General features: G+C 45.0%; 1 protein-coding gene across 2 annotated transcripts; it reads right to left on the bottom strand.

Moving 5' to 3' along the window:
- Positions 1-4,265: 4,265 nt before the first annotated feature.
- LOC123061708 (NAC domain-containing protein 73) lies at positions 4,266-10,340 on the bottom strand. Of its 2 annotated transcripts, XM_044484918.1 has the most exons (4): positions 10,051-10,336; positions 9,489-9,910; positions 9,191-9,392; positions 4,266-5,303 (listed from the first exon to the last, which is right to left on the bottom strand). In XM_044484918.1, the coding sequence occupies exons 2-4, from the start codon at positions 9,663-9,665 to the stop codon at positions 4,666-4,668; spliced, it is 1,017 nt and encodes a 338-aa protein (XP_044340853.1). In that variant the 5' UTR covers positions 9,666-9,910; positions 10,051-10,336; the 3' UTR covers positions 4,266-4,665. The 2 variants fall into 2 exon arrangements, with proteins under 2 accessions (XP_044340853.1, XP_044340855.1); XM_044484920.1 differs by having other exon boundaries at positions 9,191-9,386; positions 9,489-10,340.
- Between the last annotated feature and the right edge of the window lie 12,410 nt (positions 10,341-22,750).

Genomic DNA, 22,750 nt, shown 5'->3' with positions numbered 1-22,750 from the left:
TGATGTGAGACTATCTTCTCCTTTTTGTCTTCTCCACAACCACCATTTTTCCACCTATAGTGCTATGTCCATGGCTCACGCTCATGTATTGCGTGAAGATTGAAAAAGTTTGAGAACATCAAAAGTATGAAACAATTGCTTGGCTTGTCATCGGGGTTGTGCATGATTTAAATACTTTGTGTGATGAAGATAGAGCATAGCCAGACTATATGATGTTGTAGGGATAGCTTTCTTTGGCCATGTTATTTTGAGAAGACATGATTACTTTGTTAGCATGCTTGAAGTATTATTATTATTATGTCAATATTAAACTTTTGTCTTGAATCTTATGAATCTAAACATTCATGCCACAATAAATAGAATTACATGAATAAATATGTTAGGTAGCATTCCACATCAAAAAATTTGTTTTTATCATTTACCTACTCGAGGATGAGCAGGAATTAAGCTTGGGGATGCTTGATACGTCTCCAACGTATCTATAATTTTTATTGTTTCATGCTATTATATTATCAACCTTGGATGTGTTATATGCATTTATATGTTATTTTATATGATTTTTGGGACTACCCATTAACCTAGAGCCCATTGCCAGTTTCTGTTTTTCCTTGTTTTTGAGTTTCGTAGAAAAGGAAAACCAAACGGAGTCCAATTGACCTAAAACTTCACGGAACTTATTTTTGTACCAGAAGAAGGACATGGAGTAAAAGAGTTGGGCCAGAAGAGTCCCGGGCGCCCACGAGGGTGGGGGGCGTGCCCACCCCCCTGGGCGCGCCTCCCTACCTCGTGGACAGCTCGAAGACCCCCCTGACTTGTTTTCGACGCCAAAACCTCTTACATATAATGAAACCTTCAGAATATAACCTAGATCGGGAGTTCTGCCGCCAGAAGCCTCCGTAGCCACCGAAAACCAACCTAGACATGTTCCGACACCCTGACGGAGGGGGGAATCCCTCTTCGGTGGCCATCTTCATCATCTCGGCGCTCTCCATGACGAGGAGGGAGTAGTCCACCCTCGGGGCTGGGGGTATGTACCAGTAGCTATGTGTTTGATCTCTCTCTCTCTCTCATGTTCTTGATTTGGCACGATCTTGATGTATCGCGAGCTTTGCTATTATAGTTGGATCTTATGATGTTTCTCCCCCTCTACTCTCTTGTGATGAATTGAGTTTTCCCTTTGAAGTTATCTTATCGGATTGAGTCTTTAAGGATTTGAGAACTTGATGTATGTCTTGCATGTGCTTATCTGTGGTGACAATGGGATATCACGTGATCCACTTGATGTATGTTTTGGTGATCAACTTACGAGTTCCGCGACCTCGTGAACTTATGCATAGGGGTTGGCACACGTTTTCGTCTTGACTCTCCGATGGAAACTTTGGGGCACTCTTTCAAGTTCTTTGTGTTGGTTGAATAGATGAATCTGAGATTGTGTGATGCATATCGTATAATCATACCCACGGATACTTGAGGTGACATTGTAGTATCTAGGTGACATTAGAGTTTTGGTTGATTTGTGTCTTAAGGTGTTATTCTAGTACGAACTCTATGATAGATTGAATGGAAAGAATAGTTTTGTGTTATTTTACTACGAACTCTTGAATAGATCGATCAGGAAGGATAACTTTGAGGTAGTTTCGTACCCTATTACCCTACAATAATCTCTTTGTTTGTTCTCCGCTATTAGTGACTTTGGAGTGACTCTTTGTTGCATGTTGAGGGATAGTTATATGATCCAATTATGTTATTATTGTTGAGAGAACTTGCACTAGTGAAAGTATGAACCCTATGACTTGTTTCAACACATTGCAATACCGTTTACGCTCACTTTTACCACTTGCTACCTTGCTGTTTTTATATTTTCAGATTACAAAAACCTATATCTACAGTCCATATTGCACTTGTATCACCATCTCTTCGCCGAACTAGTGCACCTATACAATTTACCATTGTATTAGGTGTGTTGGGGACACAAGAGACTCTTTGTTATTTGGTTGCAGGGTTGTTTGAGAGAGACCATCTTCATCCCACGCCTCCCACGGATTGGTAAACCTTAGGTCATCCACTTGAGGGAAATTTGCTACTGTTCTACAAACCTCTGCACTTGGAGGCCCAACAACATCTACAAGAAGAAGGTTGTGTAGCAGACATCAACAGGCAATCCTAATTACTACCAGGAACACCCACTGCCCAGGCTTGAGGATGATGATCGTCATCGATATCATCTAGAACTACATATGCACGTGTGTGGCTGCTGAACCATATATGTGCTAGGATGACCACCAAGTAGACTTATCAACTATGATCTATCCATGCATTGTTGACTAGTGTATATGAGTTTGTGAGATTGTATGGTTATATTAAATGTGGTATTGTCGTTGATGTTTGTGTGATGGTTCTATGAACTTAGTTTATTTGCACTGGACTTGTCTTGGTTTCCATGAACATTGCATCTGACTTCTTTTTATTATTTTTAATTTCTATTTACCTAGTTGTAGCGTGGGGAGAAAATAGGGCTCTACTGCTACGTGATGATAGTAGTATGTTGGTAGAGAAAGAGGCGCTACTACTAAGTATTTTAGCTGCATCGCTTGTTTAGAAACGCGCTACTGTTAAATAATAGTTGTAGCGCCTTAGCAGTAGCGCGGGTGCCCGCGCTGCTGGTATGTAAAAAATCAACGCCACTAGTAAGGTTTTCTCTAGTAGTGGTGTGAGATAGTTACACCTATCACACACGAGCCTATACATAAACCTGTGTGGGATGTACATACGAACGAAAACGTTTTTCTTGAATTGACTGTGTGGGATGTACATACGAACGGAAACGTTTTCCCTGGATCGTCTGTGTGAGATGTACATACGAACGGAAACGTTTTTCCCTGAATTGACTATGTGGGATGTACGTAAGAACGGAAACGTCTTCGTTTGATTGACTGTGTGTGATATACATACGAACGGAAATGTTTTTCTGAGATTCACCGTGTGAGATGTACATACGAACGGAGATGATTGGGTTTCGATGCCTCGTCCAATCACACGCGAGCTCATTTTGCCCCAGCCTGTGTGCCAGGAGGGCCTATCCCCGACGGTTTCTAGGTCGTGTGGGAAGAACTCCCCTATCATTCACACACACTTGGCGTTGGTTTCAAATGCCGTCGCGGAAAGGGGTTAAAAACCATGTATATATAGCACCGACGCTTAACAATGCACCCACCACCACCACACATCACGATGCAAACAAGTAGCATAATCATACCAACATAATTTTTTTGTATTACTATTTTCTTGAAAGAAGTATCGCAGTCTAAATCTTAATTAACTCTTTGCTGTCTTGCTGATTAGGTAGGTAATCACAGTATAATGTAGCACAATGATGTAACAAGTCACTTCCCGAAGGTGATGAGGGGCCAAGAAAAATGAGAGGTATGTACTTTTGTGAACCTAATCTACTTTTTGTAATACATTAGTGATTGAATTTCTTAGTTTCTACTCCCTCCGTTCCTAAATATTTATCTTTTTAGAGATTTCAACAAGTGACCACATACGAAATAAGAATGAGTGAATCTATGCTTTAAAATATGTTTATATACATCCGTATATGGTAGTCCATTTGAAATTTTTAAAATGACAAATATTTAGGAACGGAGGGAGTATGAGTTTACTTTTTTTAAGGATTTCTACTAGAAAGGTGTATTTGAGATAATATTGTGCAGAAAATGTGCATCATATACATGTTAGGTAATACGAGATAGTACAACCAAAATAGTACTAAGAAATATTGTGCAGAAAATGTAGCACACAATGTACTCGACAATTAGGTGCATTAGAGATAATATTGTGCAGAAAATGTAGCACACAATGTTGTCGCTCAAGCTAGGCGGCAGGACGCCACATTAGGGCGCACACACGCCCACAGCGAGATTGCATTGCCTCATGCGATGCTTCATTTAGTCTCCTGGGTGCAGGTCATGTCTCTTTTTGTCATCGGAACTTCCCTGCCTTCTAGTTTCACCCCAGTCCCTTGAAATGTCTGGACCGGCTCTAATCTGGTGACAATGACACAGGCACATCATTCACTTGTTGCGGGCGTCGTTGTTTGAAATGCATTTCTCAGTCTGTTGATGCTTGATGTTGCATGTTGTAGTTCAATCCAAGAGTTTTAGAGGTCGTGTTTTATTCTATATCCTGTGTCTGTTTTAGTGTTGACCGTGTGCATTGTAACTGCGTGTGCACTCATGATGTTTATATTCTCCTTTACAACATTATGAGTTAATAAAAAAATGTCTTTTAGCAAAAAACATGGTACATACATATTAGAATTCACTATTCTTTCCCTCAAAAGAAAACATGATTCTTATTACGGAACAACAGATCATTAAACAAAAATTTGAGAGTACGTTAAGACGTCAAGTTACGTATACATATATGTGTATATAATGAACAATGTAACAAAGATTGATCCCTACGCTTCATCACCTGTGCAGCCACTCAACACTTTTATTGTCCAGTAGTACTGTTTCGAAACTGCTTCGCGCGCACTGCCAGTGCCATTTTATCTGCCTGCCATCCTCTCAGTACGTGTCTCCTGGCCTCTAACCTAGTAGTAGAGTATATATCAGTCAACGAATAGAACTGCTTTGCTTTAGTTGGCTTTGCAATTCTTGGTCAGGGACCAAAGCCCGTCCCTCCCGTGTGCACCTCGAAGTTAGGCATCAAATGAGCAGAAGCAGCAGCAGCCGCGGCCGCCGCCCTGTTGTTAGGAGGAGCCGCCTGGCTGCTGTACCCGATTAGTGCTGCAGCAGTTGGGCTGTAGAAATCTACCATTCCTGCAGCTTCCTTCAGCATATTGTTGTTGTGGCCATCCTCGTGGTGATGACGGTGATGATCACTAGTTGCACCTGCACCGCCACCCTTGATGATATTGCCCGCTGTGATGGCGGCGTCCCTGACAGCGGCAGCCGTCGAGCCGCCGCACTGCCGTGGCTGCGTCTGATAGAACACCTTGGAGACGACGAGCTCGCCATCCTTCTCCTCCTCATCGGAGCCTAGGTGGTATTGATGCATCACCCAGTTGGTCTTCTCTGGCTTGCGCTGCTTGCCGTAGTTGGTATAGAGGACAAGGATCTTTTTGTACCCCTTGAGCTTGCCGTCAGTGAATACGGGGCGGGTCTTGCCCGTTTTGTGCCATCTCGTCTCGCCGCCCTGCTCGTCGGTGTGCACCTTGCGCCGCTTCCTAGTCCCCGTCGTATACGCCTTTGATGGACGGTGGAAGAAGTGGCGGATCAGGCCGTCCTTGCCAACTCCTGAAACGAACAAAGTGAATAACCGTGTTGCAAACGGGCTAAATGCGTAAATTCAAGAAGGTGTCTAGCTCTCATCATAGAAGAGAAATAACCAAGTCTCATCTAATTCCTACACTATATTATTTCATCTGGAGAATTGTATGGGATTTTTTCTTTTTCATGGAAATTAACAAAGTCATAAATTCAATCCATTGTACATAAGAAACATGCATGTGTGAAAGATAACTCGCGGTACCCTTTATATAGTACTCCCCCCATTCCTAAATATTTGTCTTTTTGAGATTTCAAATGGACTACCACATACGGATGTATGTAGACATATTTTAGAGCGTAGATTCACTCATTTTGCTCCGTATGTAGTCACTTGTTCTAGAAAGGCAAATATTTAGGAACGGAAGGAGTAAAAGACAAAACACTACCGTAACTTTTTATTTTGTAGGAACAAAACACCAACTTTGTTTTTTTTCGAAAAGAAAACACCAACTTTGTTGATCAAATGAAAACAGTTCACTAAAGAAGCTGAAATTAATACTGGCATAGAAAAAGAAAGATCCTCTCAGACACGCGCCATAGGATCATGAACGAAATGACTTTGTAGTTTATGTGCCCATGCACGGGGGATTGTATCTTGTGCACTCACATTTGTGGTGCTATCAGTGCACCGGATACCGTAGCACATAAATCTTTGTAAAAACTGAAAACCATCTAGCAGGTTGACAAAGCATCAATGTATATTGTCACAAAATTTCATATTTAAATGTGAGACATTGCTCAAGATACAAAAAGACAAATTTGGCATTAATGTTGTAATGGGCCAAATCTAAAGCTTAACTTATGTTATGTACTATTCAGTGTCGATTTTGACTTTTTGGTTTTTCGAGCAATGTTCTGAATTTTTTTTTGATTTTTTTACAACATACATTGATGTCGTGTGAATATGCTAATTTTTTTTTTAAATATACATTTTGAAATATACTACAGGAGTTTAGTGCACCACAAGCACCCATAGACCAGATATTATCCCTGCATGCACAAGTAACCACGCATGTGGCATTAATCCCAAGCAAATAGGCCCAAATGTGTTTTTTCCGCAGACTCTAGCGATTTTTTTTCTTCCAATTCTATCAAGTGTTTCTGTAAAAAAAAACAATAAGTGTGCAACCTTAGTCCAGAAATGTGCAGCTTACTAGGTGCAGGTTTCTAAATTTGAATTTGCAAAGAACTTTTAAAATGGGTAGTTACCTAACCGATCAATATATAATTAACGAGTGTTCAAGTTCTCCGACAAATAAGAATCCACTCTATTCGACTAATTTCTCCCTATACAATGTTTAAGTAAGTGTACTTGTCAGAGAGATAAAAATACACTTGCTGCTAAAAAGGATAAACTATTTTTACGACCTAAACAAAACTCTAATGTTTGGAAAGGTAGAAGCCAGTTCAACTAAAGAGCTCAACAGAGTTTGCATTTCGCCAGATCGGTATGCAAATAAAGAGAGTAAAGCGAATTCGATGGTTTTCCATAATGTATTTACTTCACAAGCTATAAATAATGCAGTCAATTTCTGAGCCATTTAGGCATCCAGGAGATCTGTGCAGAATTGCTTGTTTTGAGAATCCGGAACGAGAAATCATGCGTCCGCCAGAGTTAGAACCCACAACCTTAGTTAGCATTCCTTGTCCAGGGCACTCTTATCAGACTAGTTTGTTGCGATTAAATGTAGCATAGTCTTTTGTATTTGTATTTGTAAGGGTTTTATTGTTATTTTTGTTAACAATATACTTTTTGAATGTTTCTATTTTATTTTAATTCTGTTTATTATACATTTTTAAGTTGTGCAATTGCGCGCTTATTTGTGTGCGAGCAAACATCTTTTGCATGCAGTACACTTTCTTGGTTTGCAGTTTTGCACCTTTGGTTTTGCGTGGAACCTAAATTTAAACATACTTGCATGTGTAATTTTGTGTTTAGAAGTGCAAATAATATCTTACATTAATTGATGATTTTAATTCATTAATCAGGGGGTTAGTAAGCATGTACATGAATGAAAGAAAAGAAGAAGGAAAGAGGGGAGCAGAATCAAATGTGATTTAACAAAGAAAAAGGCAACCATGATTTAGACAATTGCTAAAGGAAGACACACACGAGCTTCTTTTCTTGTGAATTGTTTTTCAAACCTGCTAAAATTTGCCCTGTGTGGTGTAAGCCTACACTTGACTAGGAGTAGCAAGAATAACTGATAATCAAGAGTTCCAAGTTTCTTGAGATAGATTCCAAACACATATAACTAGTTTCATCGGCACCTCCCATAGGAAATAAAATATACTTTTCTATATGCAAATTTGTACTAGCTAGATTCAAATTAAATTCATACTAAATACATTTTCTCAGTAAAAAAATGATAAATTTTGCTCTATAATTTGGGTTGGGGCCTGAAATACTCATGTGCCCCAAAATTTAAACCTTGAACCCCCCCCCCCCCCCCCCCCCCAACACTATATAGTTCTATTACCCAAAAAGAAGTGTGTTAATTGGTTGAATAAAATGTAGTGTTTAAAACTAAATAGTTTTTTAAAACATGTGGTAAAAGTAAATACTCCTGTGAATGTTTTTCATTAAGAACTTATAACTAAACAAGTGCACCACAAGGTATTAAATGCATCTATATTTTATTACTAATTCATAAATCTTATTAGTTACTACCAACTTATATTTCAACCTCCTTTTCTATACATTTTTACTAATTCCTACAGAAAAACTAAGTAGGGCATTAATGCTTGGCTTATATTCTGATAAATTAATGATATAGCAATGATATGTCATTCATCACTCTTTCGGTCACAAAATGAAAACAATAGGAGAGGATTGACGTGTGTGCCTGATCTATTGTATATTCTTATTTGTACCTGGCATGATCAAAATAAGACCTTAAATTTTGGGGTAAAGATAATGCATTCCCGTAAGCAAAATGTTTCCTCATATATATGTTGGCAAAATAATTAAACAATGACCAGCTAGCGTACACATAAATATAAGCATGGAGTGCGGAAGCACGTAACTTTGAGATAAAACAATGCTTCTTAATCTGAAAAACAATGATAATTAAGTAAAAAAAACATCCATATCACAGGTCCTTTCAAATTAACTTCATATTTCCTTGCTTTAGTCTGATGTTGCGTGCATCCTGCATGACGTAGACATTTGATGGCACCTTGCGTCGATCTCATTTTTGCAATGTGGAATTAATATACTTATGCCATATGTAGGAGAAGCGATTACTTGAAAGGCAACCTTTATTGAGTTATACGTATCGTGCACCAGTGCAAATGCATATGGGCTACGCAGATGCACACCTATATACTATTATACTATATATATTAAACAAAGAAGCACAAAACAAATACGCAACACAGTTTTCTTTTCTTTTTGTTCTAGAAGAGTACCGATCAAGCAAGGGTACCGATCAAGCAAGGGTAAAACAAATACGCAACACATACGCTTATGCAATTTTCTTTTCTTTTTGTTCTAGAAGAGTACCGATCAAGCAAGGGCAAGGAAACCAAACTGAAAACGACTTAAACCCAAATATTGTATATCAAACCAAAAGAGTTTGTGGGCAGTGTCCCATGACGGATCAACAATCACTCTCTCTCTCGCCCCCGACTTGTCCTAATCCGAAATCTTTTCCTTTTGAAATCCGGCGCTTTCCCTACCAGTTTTTGATGTAACGCAAGCCCCTAGAGCGCGCGCAACTAATAACATGTACAGTACTACGTACGTAACCACGCCGAGACTCACATGGCGGCCGGTCAGATGTTAAACGTGTATATGTTGGCGATCGTAGTATTGTAGGAGGACGTACGTGTGTGTTTGAGTGTAACAATACCTGGAAGCCTCTCCGGATGGGTGTAGCAAATGCCGTTCTCTCCCTCAATCGCCGGTATGAACTCGTCGATGAGCGGGTGGAGCTTGCGCGTGTCCGGCCTGGCCTTCCCCTCCAGGTGCTCCAGCAGCTCCTGGTCCGTGGGGTCGAACTTGACGCCGGCCGGCAGCCCAGGCAGATCCTGTATCGTCGACGCCGCCTGCAACTGATCCATCCATGGAAATGATTGATTGATCATCATATAGTCATGCTGCGATCTCACTCAGACTCGGAGAGATGGCGTGCAGGAGCTGGTACGCACCTGTTCATACTGCGCGTGGTGGCCGCAGGCGGGGCACGTCCTAACGAGGCTGACGTGGGAGGAGGCCTGCTGCTGGTGGTGCTGCTGCTTCTTGGCGGCCGCCGCCGCGACGGCCGCGGCGGAGGCCAGGTTGTTCTCCACGGCGCGCACGTCGTTGAAGCTATTGCACCATGTCATGGCCGGCCGACACGGCACTCCCGCGCCCCACCACCACGTACTTAATGATGATGGATGGATGAAGATATGGAAAGCCTCTCGGTGTCCGCAGTTCCGCTTTGCTAGCCCGTCCCCATATGTGGCAGGATCAAGGCCGGCCCTGCCGGCTGGGAGGGAATGAGTGACAGGGTAAAAAGAGGAGAGGAGATCGAGGGAGATCGGGGCTGGTGGCTGGCTAAAGAGGGCGGGCGAGGGAACAAAGCGGCCTGCGAAGAGAACAAAGAGAAAAAGAGGTTAGAGAGGAAGCTTGTCCCTGTTACAAGCTAGCTACCATTGCCTGCGCTTGTTGCTGCTGCTGGGTGCTGGGTTTCTCTCTCTATCTGGTACAGAGGAATAGAATTCTCACCAACTTTTGGGTTGTTGCTTGCCAAGGAGATCGATCGCCACGAGCGAGCTAGTTGTACTACCAAGTAGAGATGGATTGATGCATGGCTCGATTGATTGATGACGAGAGACCAGGTTGAGAGGCAGGCACAAAGGAGAAATTAATAAAGAGGTCGGAATTCGCGCAAGCAAGATCGGACCGGACAAGATCGCTGCTGCTGCCTACCCCGATCGATAGATGGAACTGCTAGCAGCAGCACCACCAGCTTATGGGTTTATACGTGTCAATGTGTTGAGAGAGAGAGAGAGAGAGAGAGAGAGAGAGAGAGAGAGAGAGAGAGAGGAATATGATAAGAGAAGAAACTAGAGGGGATCCGGGCGAATGATGGGCGGTTGCTTGGCCCTCAAGTCTGGGCAAACAAGCCGTATACGTGAGCCGGAAACCAGGCGCGGAGCCGGATTCTCTGCGCGCGACCGCGGAACGGGCCGGGCCCCGCTAGCTAGCTATCGCACGCGAGTTGCTGCGTACACATCCACGCATCCATCTGATGTGTACGTCAAGTCCACCCATCGAGTAGTTGTTGACGTGTGTGTGTGGTTGGTATTTACACGTCTCAAAAGCAAAAGACTAGCCGCACACACAACATATATGCAGCCGCAATTAACTAGCTAGCCCAGCATGATCACCGCCAAGGCTTACGTTCCAAGAAAAGCTCGTCATGCATCTAGAGTATCTGCCACGACCGACCAGCCGGCGGCCGTGTACCAAACATATGGTATGGACGACGGCCCGTCGAAAATAGCACGTGAACCGACCGACCGACTACCACCGATCGAGGGAGATGTACTTTGGTCTAGCTACTACTATATGTTATACCGGCCGGCCGCTGGCCTGGCCAGGAAGACCACTGTTCACCGTCGCTGCGACGGATCGGTTGGTAAAACCAGCTGCTGCGGGCCGGGCAGTAGTACATTTGACGTGGATGGATGGGTGCATCAGCATGCACGTTTTCTCTTTCCTTGGATGCAATTAGTGGGGCGCTCGCTCGCGTGATCACTTGCCAAAACCTTAAGCTACTACCAACAACGGAAATGTACGTACAGTCGCACTCTCGGCCAGGAGAGAGATGCAAGGAACGGCGACAGAGCTAACCGAACCCAACCCAACCCAACGTGTACGTGCGTGCGTGCGTGCTTGGGATGGACCGATGGAGGTGGTGGGGAGGAGGAACGAAAAGAAGAAGAAAGGGAACACTAGCTAGAGCTCAAGAAAAGGCGTGGGAGAGGTGCGACGGGGCGCGGGGTGGAGTGGAGATAGGGCAACCGGCTGATTCCCGGCCCTGAGGACGTCCCACCACACACCACACTATGGCACTATGCGCTGCGTGTGCGCGCGCGTGAGACGGGGGGATTGTGTTGAGGGGGCTGCCAGGGAGGGAGATATGTTGGAGAGGGACCTTTTTAGATCCCAGGTCACCGTAGAGTGTCTTGGAAGAGAGACGATACCCCAACGACACAAGACTTGAACCGTCCATCTACCGACCCAGACCCAGACGCAGCCCAACTATCCGGCCAGTACAAAGTTAAGCCGGCCGATCAACCCTGCTGCAGCTGCATGCACAATTGCAGCCCCACGCGCGTGCTTCGTATTTTTCTTTCTTTTTTTCATTTTATTTGCTTGGTTTATCCATGCAGGACCAGAGAGACTATTGAATTATTCCCATACGTATGACGGTGGTGGCTCTAATCACTACTTAACAGGGCAACAGCCGTTAATTGGCCACGTCGTCTATGTATGACCTAGAGCCTTAAAAACTACTCCCTCCATCCAAAAAAACTTGTCTCAAGTTTGTCTCTCAAATGGATGTATCTAGCACCAAGTTAGTGCTAGATACGTTCATTTGAGGGACAAATTTTTTCGGACAGAGAGTACTTAGCATGCTATGGTTTAGCCAACGATACAACCTCATGTATGTATGACCTAGAGCCTTGACACACCTAATTTAGTTTGGTATAACGGCCCAATCTGATCTTCTGGACCCGGCACACGGCCATTCTTCTTAATGGAGTTCCCGGTAACTTAGATCAAGTGTCACAATGGGCTTCGACAGCGCGCCCTGGCACACAGCCATTCTCCTCCATGCAGTTCCCGGTAACTTAGATCAAGTGTCGCAATTGGCTTCGACAACGCGACCCACTCTCCCCCTACTTATTTATTATTGTTGCACATGTCCTCCTATGGCCAATTTAGCAAGCTTGCTCCGCTGGGATGATCTATGATCTCTCAACCCTCTGGTAGAGGTAGTAGTGTGTCCCATCCTTCTGTATGTCAATGATACTCTCATCATTTTCAATTTAGATGCCAACACTTTTTGTTGCCTCAAGCATGTCCTTGATGACTTTGCCTCTATCGCCCGGCTCTTGATTAATTTTGCAAATCGGCAATCGTCCATGTGCATGTTCCCTCTGAGGCTGACACCCACCTTGTGTCTAGCTTCCCTTGAACTTACTTCGGTCTTCCTCTCTCCCCGATAAAGATCCATATCTCGGCGTTTGCAACGCCTCTAATCAATAAAAATACAAACAGCTCATTTGCTTTCCCTTCAGGGGACGTGGGGGGGGGGGGGGGGGTTCCTTGTGATGTTGTCCTCAACTCCCTCCCTCGCTGCGTCATCTCCTCCGTTGTGCTATCCCTGGAGTGATCGAAGCAATTGATTAAAGATGTCAAGCCTTTTCAGTATTGGGGTTGAGAAGTGCTCCAGGTAAAAATGTTTACTTGATTGGGTTGAGAAGTGCTCCAGGTTAAAATGTTTACTAGATTGGGAGGAATGTGGCGTAGGTATGATGGATCTTCGGCGATATAACATATGTCATGTTCTTTGGTTTTTGCATAAGTTGCATGGGTATGTGAATACCTCATTGGCAATTGCTTCCTCTCTACTAGGAACATGTTGAACCCTAAGTGCAAGGGTTTATAGCAAGCAGCAGATTCCCTTAAGTGACCTCAAGTTTATCGAACCAAGAGGAGCTACGCAATTACAACCAATGATCAGTACCTGCACACATAAATACAAAACCTCCTTGTGGCCCCCAACATGACTAGTGAGGTTGTCAATCCCACTAGTGAAAGATCATGGATACCGCCTACAGGAGGGTGAGGGAGTCCTGGTTAAGGGGGTCCTCGGGTGTCCGGGCTGTGTGATATGGGCCGGATTGATGAGTCGTGAAGATACAAGGTAGATGACCTTCCCCCGTGTCTGGATCGGACTCTCCTATGCGTGGGTGGTAAGATTGGTGTCCGGATATGTAATTTCCTTCTTCTGCAAACCGACTCTGTACAACCCTAGGCCCCTCTGGTGTGTATATAAACCGGAGGGTTTAGTCCGTGGAGGCCATCAGAATTCATATAGGCTAGACATCTAGGGTTTTAGCCATTACGATCTCGAGGTAGATCGACTCTTGTAACCCCTATACTCATCATATACAATCAAGCAGGACATAGGGTTTTACCTCCATTAAGAGGGCTCAAACCTGGGTAAAACATTGTTGAAAGGATCGATATAGTTGACTAGTGGGGGGAGTGAATAGGCAACTAACAATTTTAAACTTTTCTTTACCAATTTAAACTTTGCATCAAAGTAGGTTGTCTAGATATGCAACTAGGTGAACAACTTATATGATACAACAACAACAAGCACACACGCAAGCAAGGGATATAACACAAATAAGCTTGCACAAGTAAAGGCACGAGATAACCAAGAGTGGAGCCGGTGAAGACAAGGATGTGTTACCGAAGTTCCTTTCTTTTGAGCGGAAGTACGTCTCCGTTGAGCGGTGTGGAGGCACAATGCTCCCCAAGAAGCCACTAGGGCCACCGTATTCTCCTCACGCCCTCATACAATGCGAGATGTCGTGATTCCACTATTGGTGCCCTTGAAGGCGGGGACCGGACCTTTACAAACAAGGTTGGGGCTCTCTCCACAACCGAATTGGAGGCTCCCAACGAAACCATAGAGCTTCACCACAATGGAATGTGGCTCTGAGGTGACCTCAACCGTCTAGGGTGTTCAAGCACCCAAGAGTAACAAAATCCACATAAGAAAGTATGGGGAAGCAAATATCCTTTGGTGGAAGTGTAGATCTAGGTCTCCTCCTTCAATCCCTAGCAAATCAACAAGTTTGAGTGGCTAGAGAGAGAGATCGGGCAAGGGAGATTGAGTGGCATTAATGGTGGAGTGAGAGAGGTAGGAGGTAAATGTGGTAGGTGGAAGAACCACCCTTATATAGCAAACCCTAAATCCAACCGTTACTGCGAATTCTGTACTGCAGCGGTACAACCGGTCCTTGCCCCGGTACAACCGGGCCTCACAGTTTACCAGCAGAAGCCTACCAGGCGGTACAATCGGGCGAGCAGGCGGTAGTACCGGTCTATGAGAACAACCGGAACAACCGCCCAGCCACCGCTCAACCACCGCAATGAAACAGTAGGGTGTCACCCTGAGTGCGGTAGTCGAGCGGTACACGACCGGTGCAATCGCCTGGCCTTGGACGCTTGAGCGGTTAAGTCCCAAGCGGTAGAACCGCTCGGGGCACCGGTGTGCAGGGCACAACCGGACCAACCGGGCCACCACCGCCCAAGTACCGCGTCAAAATAGAGGTATGACCGGTTGTTGAGCGGTACTTGGCCAGAACAATCGCCGCCGTCATTGTAGAGCATGGCGGCGGTACCACCGCCCGGGCGTAGCGGTACAACCGCTCGAACAAGACTGGGTAAGCGCCATGGGCCAGCAGTACAACCGCTCGAGCGAGCGGTACAACAGCTGGGAAAGCATAGTAAGAAGCAGGAGAGAAGGGAAGCTCGCTCTTTCAATAAAAGGAAGGCAAGAGAGGGGTGTGGCAAGAGTGTACGTGAAAAGATTCCCCAACACCTTCTAATGTGGATTCTGTCTTGATAGTACGGATTCCCTACGACCAAAGAGATAAAAACGTAGAAAACCCCGTCTTCGATCGTTTCCTTCTAGAGAGAATAGCTAACCGATGTACGCCTAATCACCGAGAACCTGAATCACTTAGCACACGATTAGACCAACAAAGGGTTGTCATCATCATCCAAAACACAAAGTAGGGAAATTCCCTTACAATCTCCCCCTTTTTGGTGGATGATGACAACTATTGGGGAACGTAGTAATTTCAAAAAAATTCCTACGCACACGCAAGATCATGGTGATGCATAGCAACGAGAGGGGAGAGTGTTGTCTACGTACCCTCGTAGACCGAAGCGGAAGCGTTGACACAACGTAGAGGAAGTAGTCGTACGTCTTCCCGATCCAACCGATCCAAGCACCGTTACTCCGGCACCTCCGAGTTCTTGGCACACGTTCAGCTCGATGACGCTCCCCGGGCTCCGATCCAGCAAAGCTTCGGGGAGGAGTTCTGTCAGCACGACGGCGTGGTGACGATCTTAATGTTCAACTGTCGCAGGGCCTCGCCTAAGCACCGCTACAATATGACCGAGGTGGAATATGGTGGAGGGGGGCACCGCACACGGCTAAGGAACGATCACAAAGATCAACTTCTGTGTTCTAGGGTGCCCCCCTGCCCCCGTATATAAAGGAGCCAAGGGGAGGGGGCGGCCGGCCAAGGAGGGCGCGCCAAGGGGAGTCCTACTCCCACCGGGAGTAGGACTCCCTCCTTCCTTGTTGGAGTAGGAGAAGGGGAAAGAGGGGGAGAGGAAGAAGGAAAAGGGGGCTGCACCCCTTGTCCAATTCGGACCAGAGGGGGGGCGCAGGCCTCCTTCCTTTTGGCCTCTCTCCTCTATTCCCGTATGGCCCAATAAGGCCCATATACTCCCCGGCGAATTCTTGTAACTCTACGGTACTCCGAAAAATACCCGAATCACTCGGAACCTTTCCGATGTCCGAATATAGTCGTCCAATATATCGATCTTTACGTCTCGACTATTTCGAGACTCCTCGTCATGTCCCCGATCTCATCCGGGACTCCGAACTCCTTCGGTACATCAAAAATCATAAACTTATAATATAAGTGTCATCGAAACCTTAAGCGTGCGGACCCTACGGTTCGACAACAATGTAGACATGACCAAGACACGTCTCCGGTCAATAACCAATAGCGGGACCTGGATGCCCATATTGACTCCTACATATTCTACGAAGATCTTTATCGGTCAGACCGCATAACAACATACGTTGTTCCCTTTGTCATCGGTACGTTACTTGCCCGAGATTCGATCGTCGGTATCCAATACCTAGTTCAATCTCGTTACCGGCAAGTCTCTTTACTCGTTCCATAATACATCATCCCACAACTAACTCATTAGTTGCAATCCTTGCAAGGCTTAAGTGATGTGCATTACCGAGAGGGCCCAGAGATACCTCTCCGACAATCGAAGTGACAAATCCTAATCTCGAAATACGCCAACCCAACAAGTACCTTCGGAGACACCTGTAGAGCACCTTTATAATCACCCAGTTACGTTGTGACGTTTGGTAGCACACAAAGTGTTCCTCCGGTAAACGGGAGTTGCATAATCTCATAGTCATAGGAACATGTATAAGTCATGAAGAAAGCAATAGCAACAAACTAAACGATCAAGTGCTAAGCTAACGGAATGGGTCAAGTCAATCAGATCATTCATCTAATGATGTGATCCCATTAATCAAATAACAACTCTTTGTCTATGGTTAGGAAACATAGCCATCTTTGATTAATGAGCTAGTCAAGTAGAGGCATACTAGTGACACTCTGTTTGTCTATGTATTCACACATGTATTATGTTTCCGGTTAATACAATTCTAGCATGAATAATAAACATTTATCATGAAATAAGGAAATAAATAATAACTTTATTATTGCCTCTAGGGCATATTTCCTTCAGTCTCCCACTTGCACTAGAGTCAATAATCTAGATCACATCACCATGTGATTAACATCGATAGTTTTCATCATCATGTGTGATTAACACCCATAGTTCACATCGCCATGTGACCAACACCCAAAGGATTTACTAGATTCAGTAATATAGTTCACATCGCTATGTGATTAACAACCAAAGAGTACTAAGGTGTGATCATGTTTTGCTTGTGAGAGAATCTTAGTCAACGGGTCTGCCACATTCAGATCTGCATGTATTTTGCAAATTTCTATGTAAACAATGCTCTGCTCGGAGCATGGAGCTACTCTAGCTAATTGCTCCCACTTTCAATATGTATCTAGATCGAGACATAGAGTCATCCAGATCTGTGTCAAAACTTGCATCGACGTAACTCTTTACGACGAACCTTTTGTCACCTCCATAATCGAGAAACATATCCTTATTCCACTAAGGATAATTTTGACCGCTCTCCAGTGATCTACTCCTAGATCACTATTGTACTCCCTGCCAAAATCAGTGTAGGGTATACAATAGATCTGGTACACAGCATGGCATACTTTATAGAACCTATGGCTGAGGTCGGGTTTTGAGTCTTACTCAATTTCACACCTTGTAACACAGGCAAGAACTCTTTCTTTGACTGTTCTATTTTGAACTACTTCAAAATCTTGTCAAGGTATGTACTCATTGAAAAACTTATCAAGCGTCTTGATCTATCTCTATAGATCTTGATGCTCAATATGTAAGCAGCTTCACCGAGGTCTTTCTTTGAAAAAACTCCTTTCAAACTCCCCTTTATGCTTTGCAGAATAATTCTACATTATTTCTAATCAACAATATGTCATTCACATATACTTATCAGAAATGCTGTAGTGCTCCCACTCACTTTCTTGTAAATACAGGCTTCACCACAAGTCTGTATAAAACTATATGCTTTGATCATCTCATCAAAGCGCATATTCCAACTCCGAGATGCTTGCACCAGTCCATAGATGGATCGCTGGAGCTTGCACATTTTGTTAGCACCTTTAGGATTGACAAAACCTTCTGGTTGTATCATATACAACTCTTCTTTAATAAATCCATTAAGGAATGCAGTTTTGTTTATCCATTTGCCAGATTTCATAAAATGCGGCAATTGCTAACATGATTCGGACAAATTTAAGCATAGATACGAGTGAGAAACTCTCATCGTAGTCAACACCTTGAACTTGTCGAAAACCTTTTTGCGACAATTCTAGCTTTGTAGATAGTAACACTACTATCAGCGTCCGTCTTCCTCTTAAAGATCCATTTAATCTCAATGGCTCGCTGATCATCGGGCAAGTCAATCAAAGTCCATACTTTGTTCTCATACATGGATCTCATCTCAGATTTCATGACCTCAAGCCATTTCGCGGAATCTAGGCTCATCATCGCTTCCTCATAGTTCGTAGGCTCGCCATGGTCAAGTAACATGACCTCCAGAACTGGATTACCGTACCACTCTGGTGCGGATCTCACTCTGGTTTACCTACGAGGTTCGGTAGTAACTTGATCTGAAGTTACATGATCATCATCATTAGCTTCCTCACTAATCGGTCTAGTAGTCACAGGAATAGATTTCTGTGATGAACTACTTTCCAATAAGGGAGTAGGTACAGTTACCTCATCAAGTTCTACTTTCCTCCCACTCACTTCTTTCGAGAGAAACTCCTTCTCTAGAAAGGATCCATTCTCAGCAATGAATAATTTGCCTTCGGATCTGTGATAGAATGTCACATCCCTAGCTTCTGGTAATGCTCTAGGCTAGCTTCATGTGTGCATCATGTCTATATTCCGAAAGTTGAAATGAGGAAATTGAAAGCCTCGGAAATCATTTTAATAAAGGGGCAAGAAACCCTAAAATTGCAATCAGTAAATCCAAAATGCCCTAGAAATAGCTCTGACAATTTTGGCAAGAGTTATAAATCAAACCAAAATTTTGGGACATTTCTAAGGAATTATTTGGGCTCTGATTTTAAATCAATATTTTATTTGAATTTGGAGTTATATTCATAATATATAATGAATATATTTTCAAATGCCCTGAGATATTTTATGTTTATGAGGAGTAGACCTTAAGTGACATAAAATTATCCAGGGGAGTTTGGCACTGTTTTCAAATTTGTTTGAATTTGAATTCAGTGGCAATTAAATAGAAAACAGAACAGAAAATATAAAAAAAAGAGAGAAGCCCAGTCACTTACCTGGCGCCTACCTGTGCGGCCTGCTGCAGAAACCGGCCCAGCCCATCTCCACTCCCCCCCTGTCGTCTTCCTCCTCGCCAGAAGGACCGAGACGTGGCGCGCGCCCGAGAGCCCCGGCCACCTCCTGCTTCGCGCTGGAGGCCGCCCTTCGTCCTAATCCGCGCCACGGAGACGCCCAGCACCTTCCCCCTCACTCCCCCAAACCCTCTGGTGCCTCTCCCCTCTCCCATCGAGCTCATTCCCCTCCTCTGCTCTTCCTCCCTCTCATCACCGAACGCGCCTGCCGCCGCTGACTTGCACCACCGCGGCCATGGCCCCTCCCTCGTCCCCTTGAGCAGCCCAGGAGCTCCGCCCCGACCCCCTCTTCCTCCCCACCAAGCCAAGCCCCTCAGGAAGCTCTGCATCGCCTCCACGCCGTCGTCTTCATCCTCGACCGCCGCCGATGGTCGCCGCTCGATTCGCAGCAACGAGGACGCCCCCAAGCTCACCAACCCCTTCGTTTGATCCGCTGTGAGCTGCTGCGTCGATCCCCTCCCTCCCCTGGCACTTTTTCTCCCGCTAACGCCAATATCCACCGGAGCCGAGAGCTCTTCGCCGCCGGCCATGTCGCCGCCGTAGCCACCGTTGCCTAGAGCTGCAACCGAGCACGCGGCCGTGCTCAGTGCAACCCCAGGAGGTCGTAACACCCCTCTTTGCCTCCTGTCGTGCTCCCTAACCCCGAAACCCAGTTCACCCGAACGCCGGCGCCGCCGTGAGCTTCATTCGAGTGAGCTCCGGCCACCCCAGCTCGCCCCGGTTGCACCGTTGGATGCGCGGGATCGCCAGTTTTCCGTAGAGCCCAACGACACCTTGAATGGTTCCCTGTATCGCAATCCCGAGCCGCCCCGCCGTTTCTGTCGTCGCCGGCGACAAGTCGCCGGCATGTTTGACCTGATCGACCTGGGGTTTGACCCCCAGGGTCGCTGACTAGTGGGGCCAGGCCCTGCTAACTTTACTTAAATATTAACTAAACCTAATTAGACACTAACACTGACCAGTGGGCCCCGACCCCCCCCCCTAATCCTTTAATTAAGCAGATAACCCCTGTTAACTAACTGTGACACTGACATATGGGTCCCACAGGTCAGATTTGACCCGGACAATGCTCGTTGACTTGCTGACGTCACCGTGAAGTCATGCTGACGTAGTAATAGGTTTTCTGGATTTATTTTTATTCAGAAAATTCCAGAAAATTGTATAAACTTCTAAAAACATAGAAATTCAACCGTAACTCCAAATTAAATAATTTATATATGAAAAATTATCAGAAAAATTCAAGGAATCCATCTGTACCATTTTCATGCATGTTAGAACAACTTATAGCTGCTGTTTAGCACAAATCAATTAAATGGCATTTGAATAATCACATATGGAGTTTGAATTTGAATCTTGTATTCAAACCAACTTCATTTAACTTTGTTGCTAGCTGCACTAGCTCAAAACACCAGCATGTTGCCATGTCATGATCATGCACCATAATGTGCATTGCATTGATTGTGTTTCTCTCTGTTGCCGGTAATTGTTCCCTCTCGGTAGACGTGTACCGGCGATGTGATCGATGACACCGATGAAGAGCTATATTATCTTCAGAAGTGCCAGGCAAGCAAAACCCCCTTGTTCATTCTGATACAATCCTACTCTCTCGCTCCTGCTCTCTTTTACTGCATTAGGACAACAACGACATATTTGTTACTTACTGCGGTAGTTGAACCCCTTTATCCTCTGCATGACCTGTCATTGCCACAGTAAATAGATGAAACCCACTAGCATGAGTAGGAGTTGTTTGAGCCCTGATGTGCCTACTCATTCATGCTTGTTTGTCATGCCTGCTACTACTTAGAGTTGAGTCAGGTCTGATTCATCGGGGATGAATCAGAGGCGTGTGAACATGTCCTACTGTGTGTGAGCTAAGTGTGTGAACACGATTTGGTAAAGGTAGCGGTGAGAGGCCATGTAGGAGTACATGGTGGGTTGTCTCATTGCAGCCGTCCTCAGGAACTGAGTTCTGTGTTTGTGATCCATGAACAGTTACTACCACACATTGGGTTCCGGTAACTCGACCCCTCTCGACTTATTAATCAACATGATCTCTGTCCAGGAGTTGCAACTAGTTTCTGGTGTTTGTAGGTAGTGTTAGTAGTCTACCAAGTGGCACCCGGTACAGGTGGGCTTGGGACAGACTAGGCATAGTGGCACGGTGTACCAAGTGGCACCCGGATGGTGGGCTTGGGAACCGTGCTCACATCGTTTGGGGCCATGAGCGACACCCCGGCCGGATCTCCTTGCGGATGGAACCCGAATAGGCGATAAACCTGGACTAGAGACTTGTTCGGTTAGTCAGGTCGTGGCCGACTCCCTCGCCCGGCTTCCGCTTGAAGGTTGCCGAGGTACATGACGTGTACATGGCGATAAGTGGCGAAAGCGTGTGTGAAGAAGTACACCCCTGCAGGGTAATCATTATCTATTCTAATAGCCGGATTCCTCGGATATGGAAACTTGGACCCCTTGCATAGTTCATAGACAAGTGAAAGTGGATACTCTAAAATACGCAAGATAAGCGTGAGTGCTATGGATGGCGTTCTCGTAGGGAGACGGGAGCGGATCCATAGTGGTGTATTGATATGGTGAATATGTGGACTCGTGTGCGCCACCTCAAAAGAGTTACTTGCAGTCGTAGTTCAGGTTAGCCACCGAGTCAAAGCTGGCTTGCTGCAGTTAAACCCCACCACCCCCTTGTTGATAATGATGCATATGTAGATAGATCTGATGTAAGTCTTGCTGGATACATTTGTACTCACGTTTGCCTATTTTATGTTTTTGCAGAGAGACTTCAGTCTCACTAGTAGTTCCGCGTGGACTTCGACGTTTAGCTTGTTACCTCAGCTACGATCTTGTGCCCTCGGCAGGATCTGGTAGATAGTCAGGCTTCTCAGCCTTTTTCATTTATAGATGTCTGTACTCAGACATGATAGCTTCCGCCTGTGCTTGTTTGTATGCTCTGAATGTTGGGTCATGAGACCCCTGTTTGTAATATCTCGCTCCTCGGAGCCTATTGAATAAATACTTGAGTCGTAGAGTCATGTTGTGATGCCATGTTGTATTTGCACATATCTAGCATATTGTGTGTATGTTATTGAAATGCTTGGTATGTGTGGGATCTGACTATCTAGTTGTTTATCCTTAGTAGCCTCTCTTACCGGGAAATGTCTCCTAGTGTTTCCACTGAGCCATGGTAGCTTGCTACTGCTCCGGAACACTTAGGCTGGCCGGCATGTGTCCTTCTTCGTTCCTATGTCTGTCCCTTCGGGGAAATGTCACGCGATGAATACCGGAGTCCTGTTAGCCCGCTACAGCCCGGTTCACCGGAGTCCTGCTAGCCCAGTGCTACAGCCTGGATTCACTCGCTGATGACCGACACGTTCGATGCTGGGTCATGGATGCCTGTCCCTGTAAGTTTGTGCCACTTTGGGTTTACGACTAGCCACGTCAGCCCGGGCTCCTTATCATATGGATGCTAGCGACACTATCATATACGTGTGCCCAAAAGACGCAAACGGTCC

This window comes from Triticum aestivum, chromosome 3A (genome assembly GCF_018294505.1).
Source record: "Triticum aestivum cultivar Chinese Spring chromosome 3A, IWGSC CS RefSeq v2.1, whole genome shotgun sequence".
Lineage (NCBI taxonomy): Eukaryota > Viridiplantae > Streptophyta > Magnoliopsida > Poales > Poaceae > Triticum > Triticum aestivum.
This window is presented reverse-complemented; position numbering and strand designations above follow the sequence as displayed.

Bases quoted from the DNA above. Each gene is read 5' to 3' on its own strand.
- LOC123061708 (XM_044484918.1), bottom strand. From the start codon at position 9,665: ATGACATGGTGCAATAGCTTCAACGACGTGCGCGCCGTGGAGAACAAC. The intron at 9,393-9,488 runs GTGCGTACCAGC...TGGATGGATCAG, and splicing joins ACCACGCGCAGTATGAACAG to TTGCAGGCGGCGTCGACGAT. The intron at 5,304-9,190 runs GTATTGTTACAC...TGTTCGTTTCAG, and splicing joins CCATCCGGAGAGGCTTCCAG to GAGTTGGCAAGGACGGCCTG.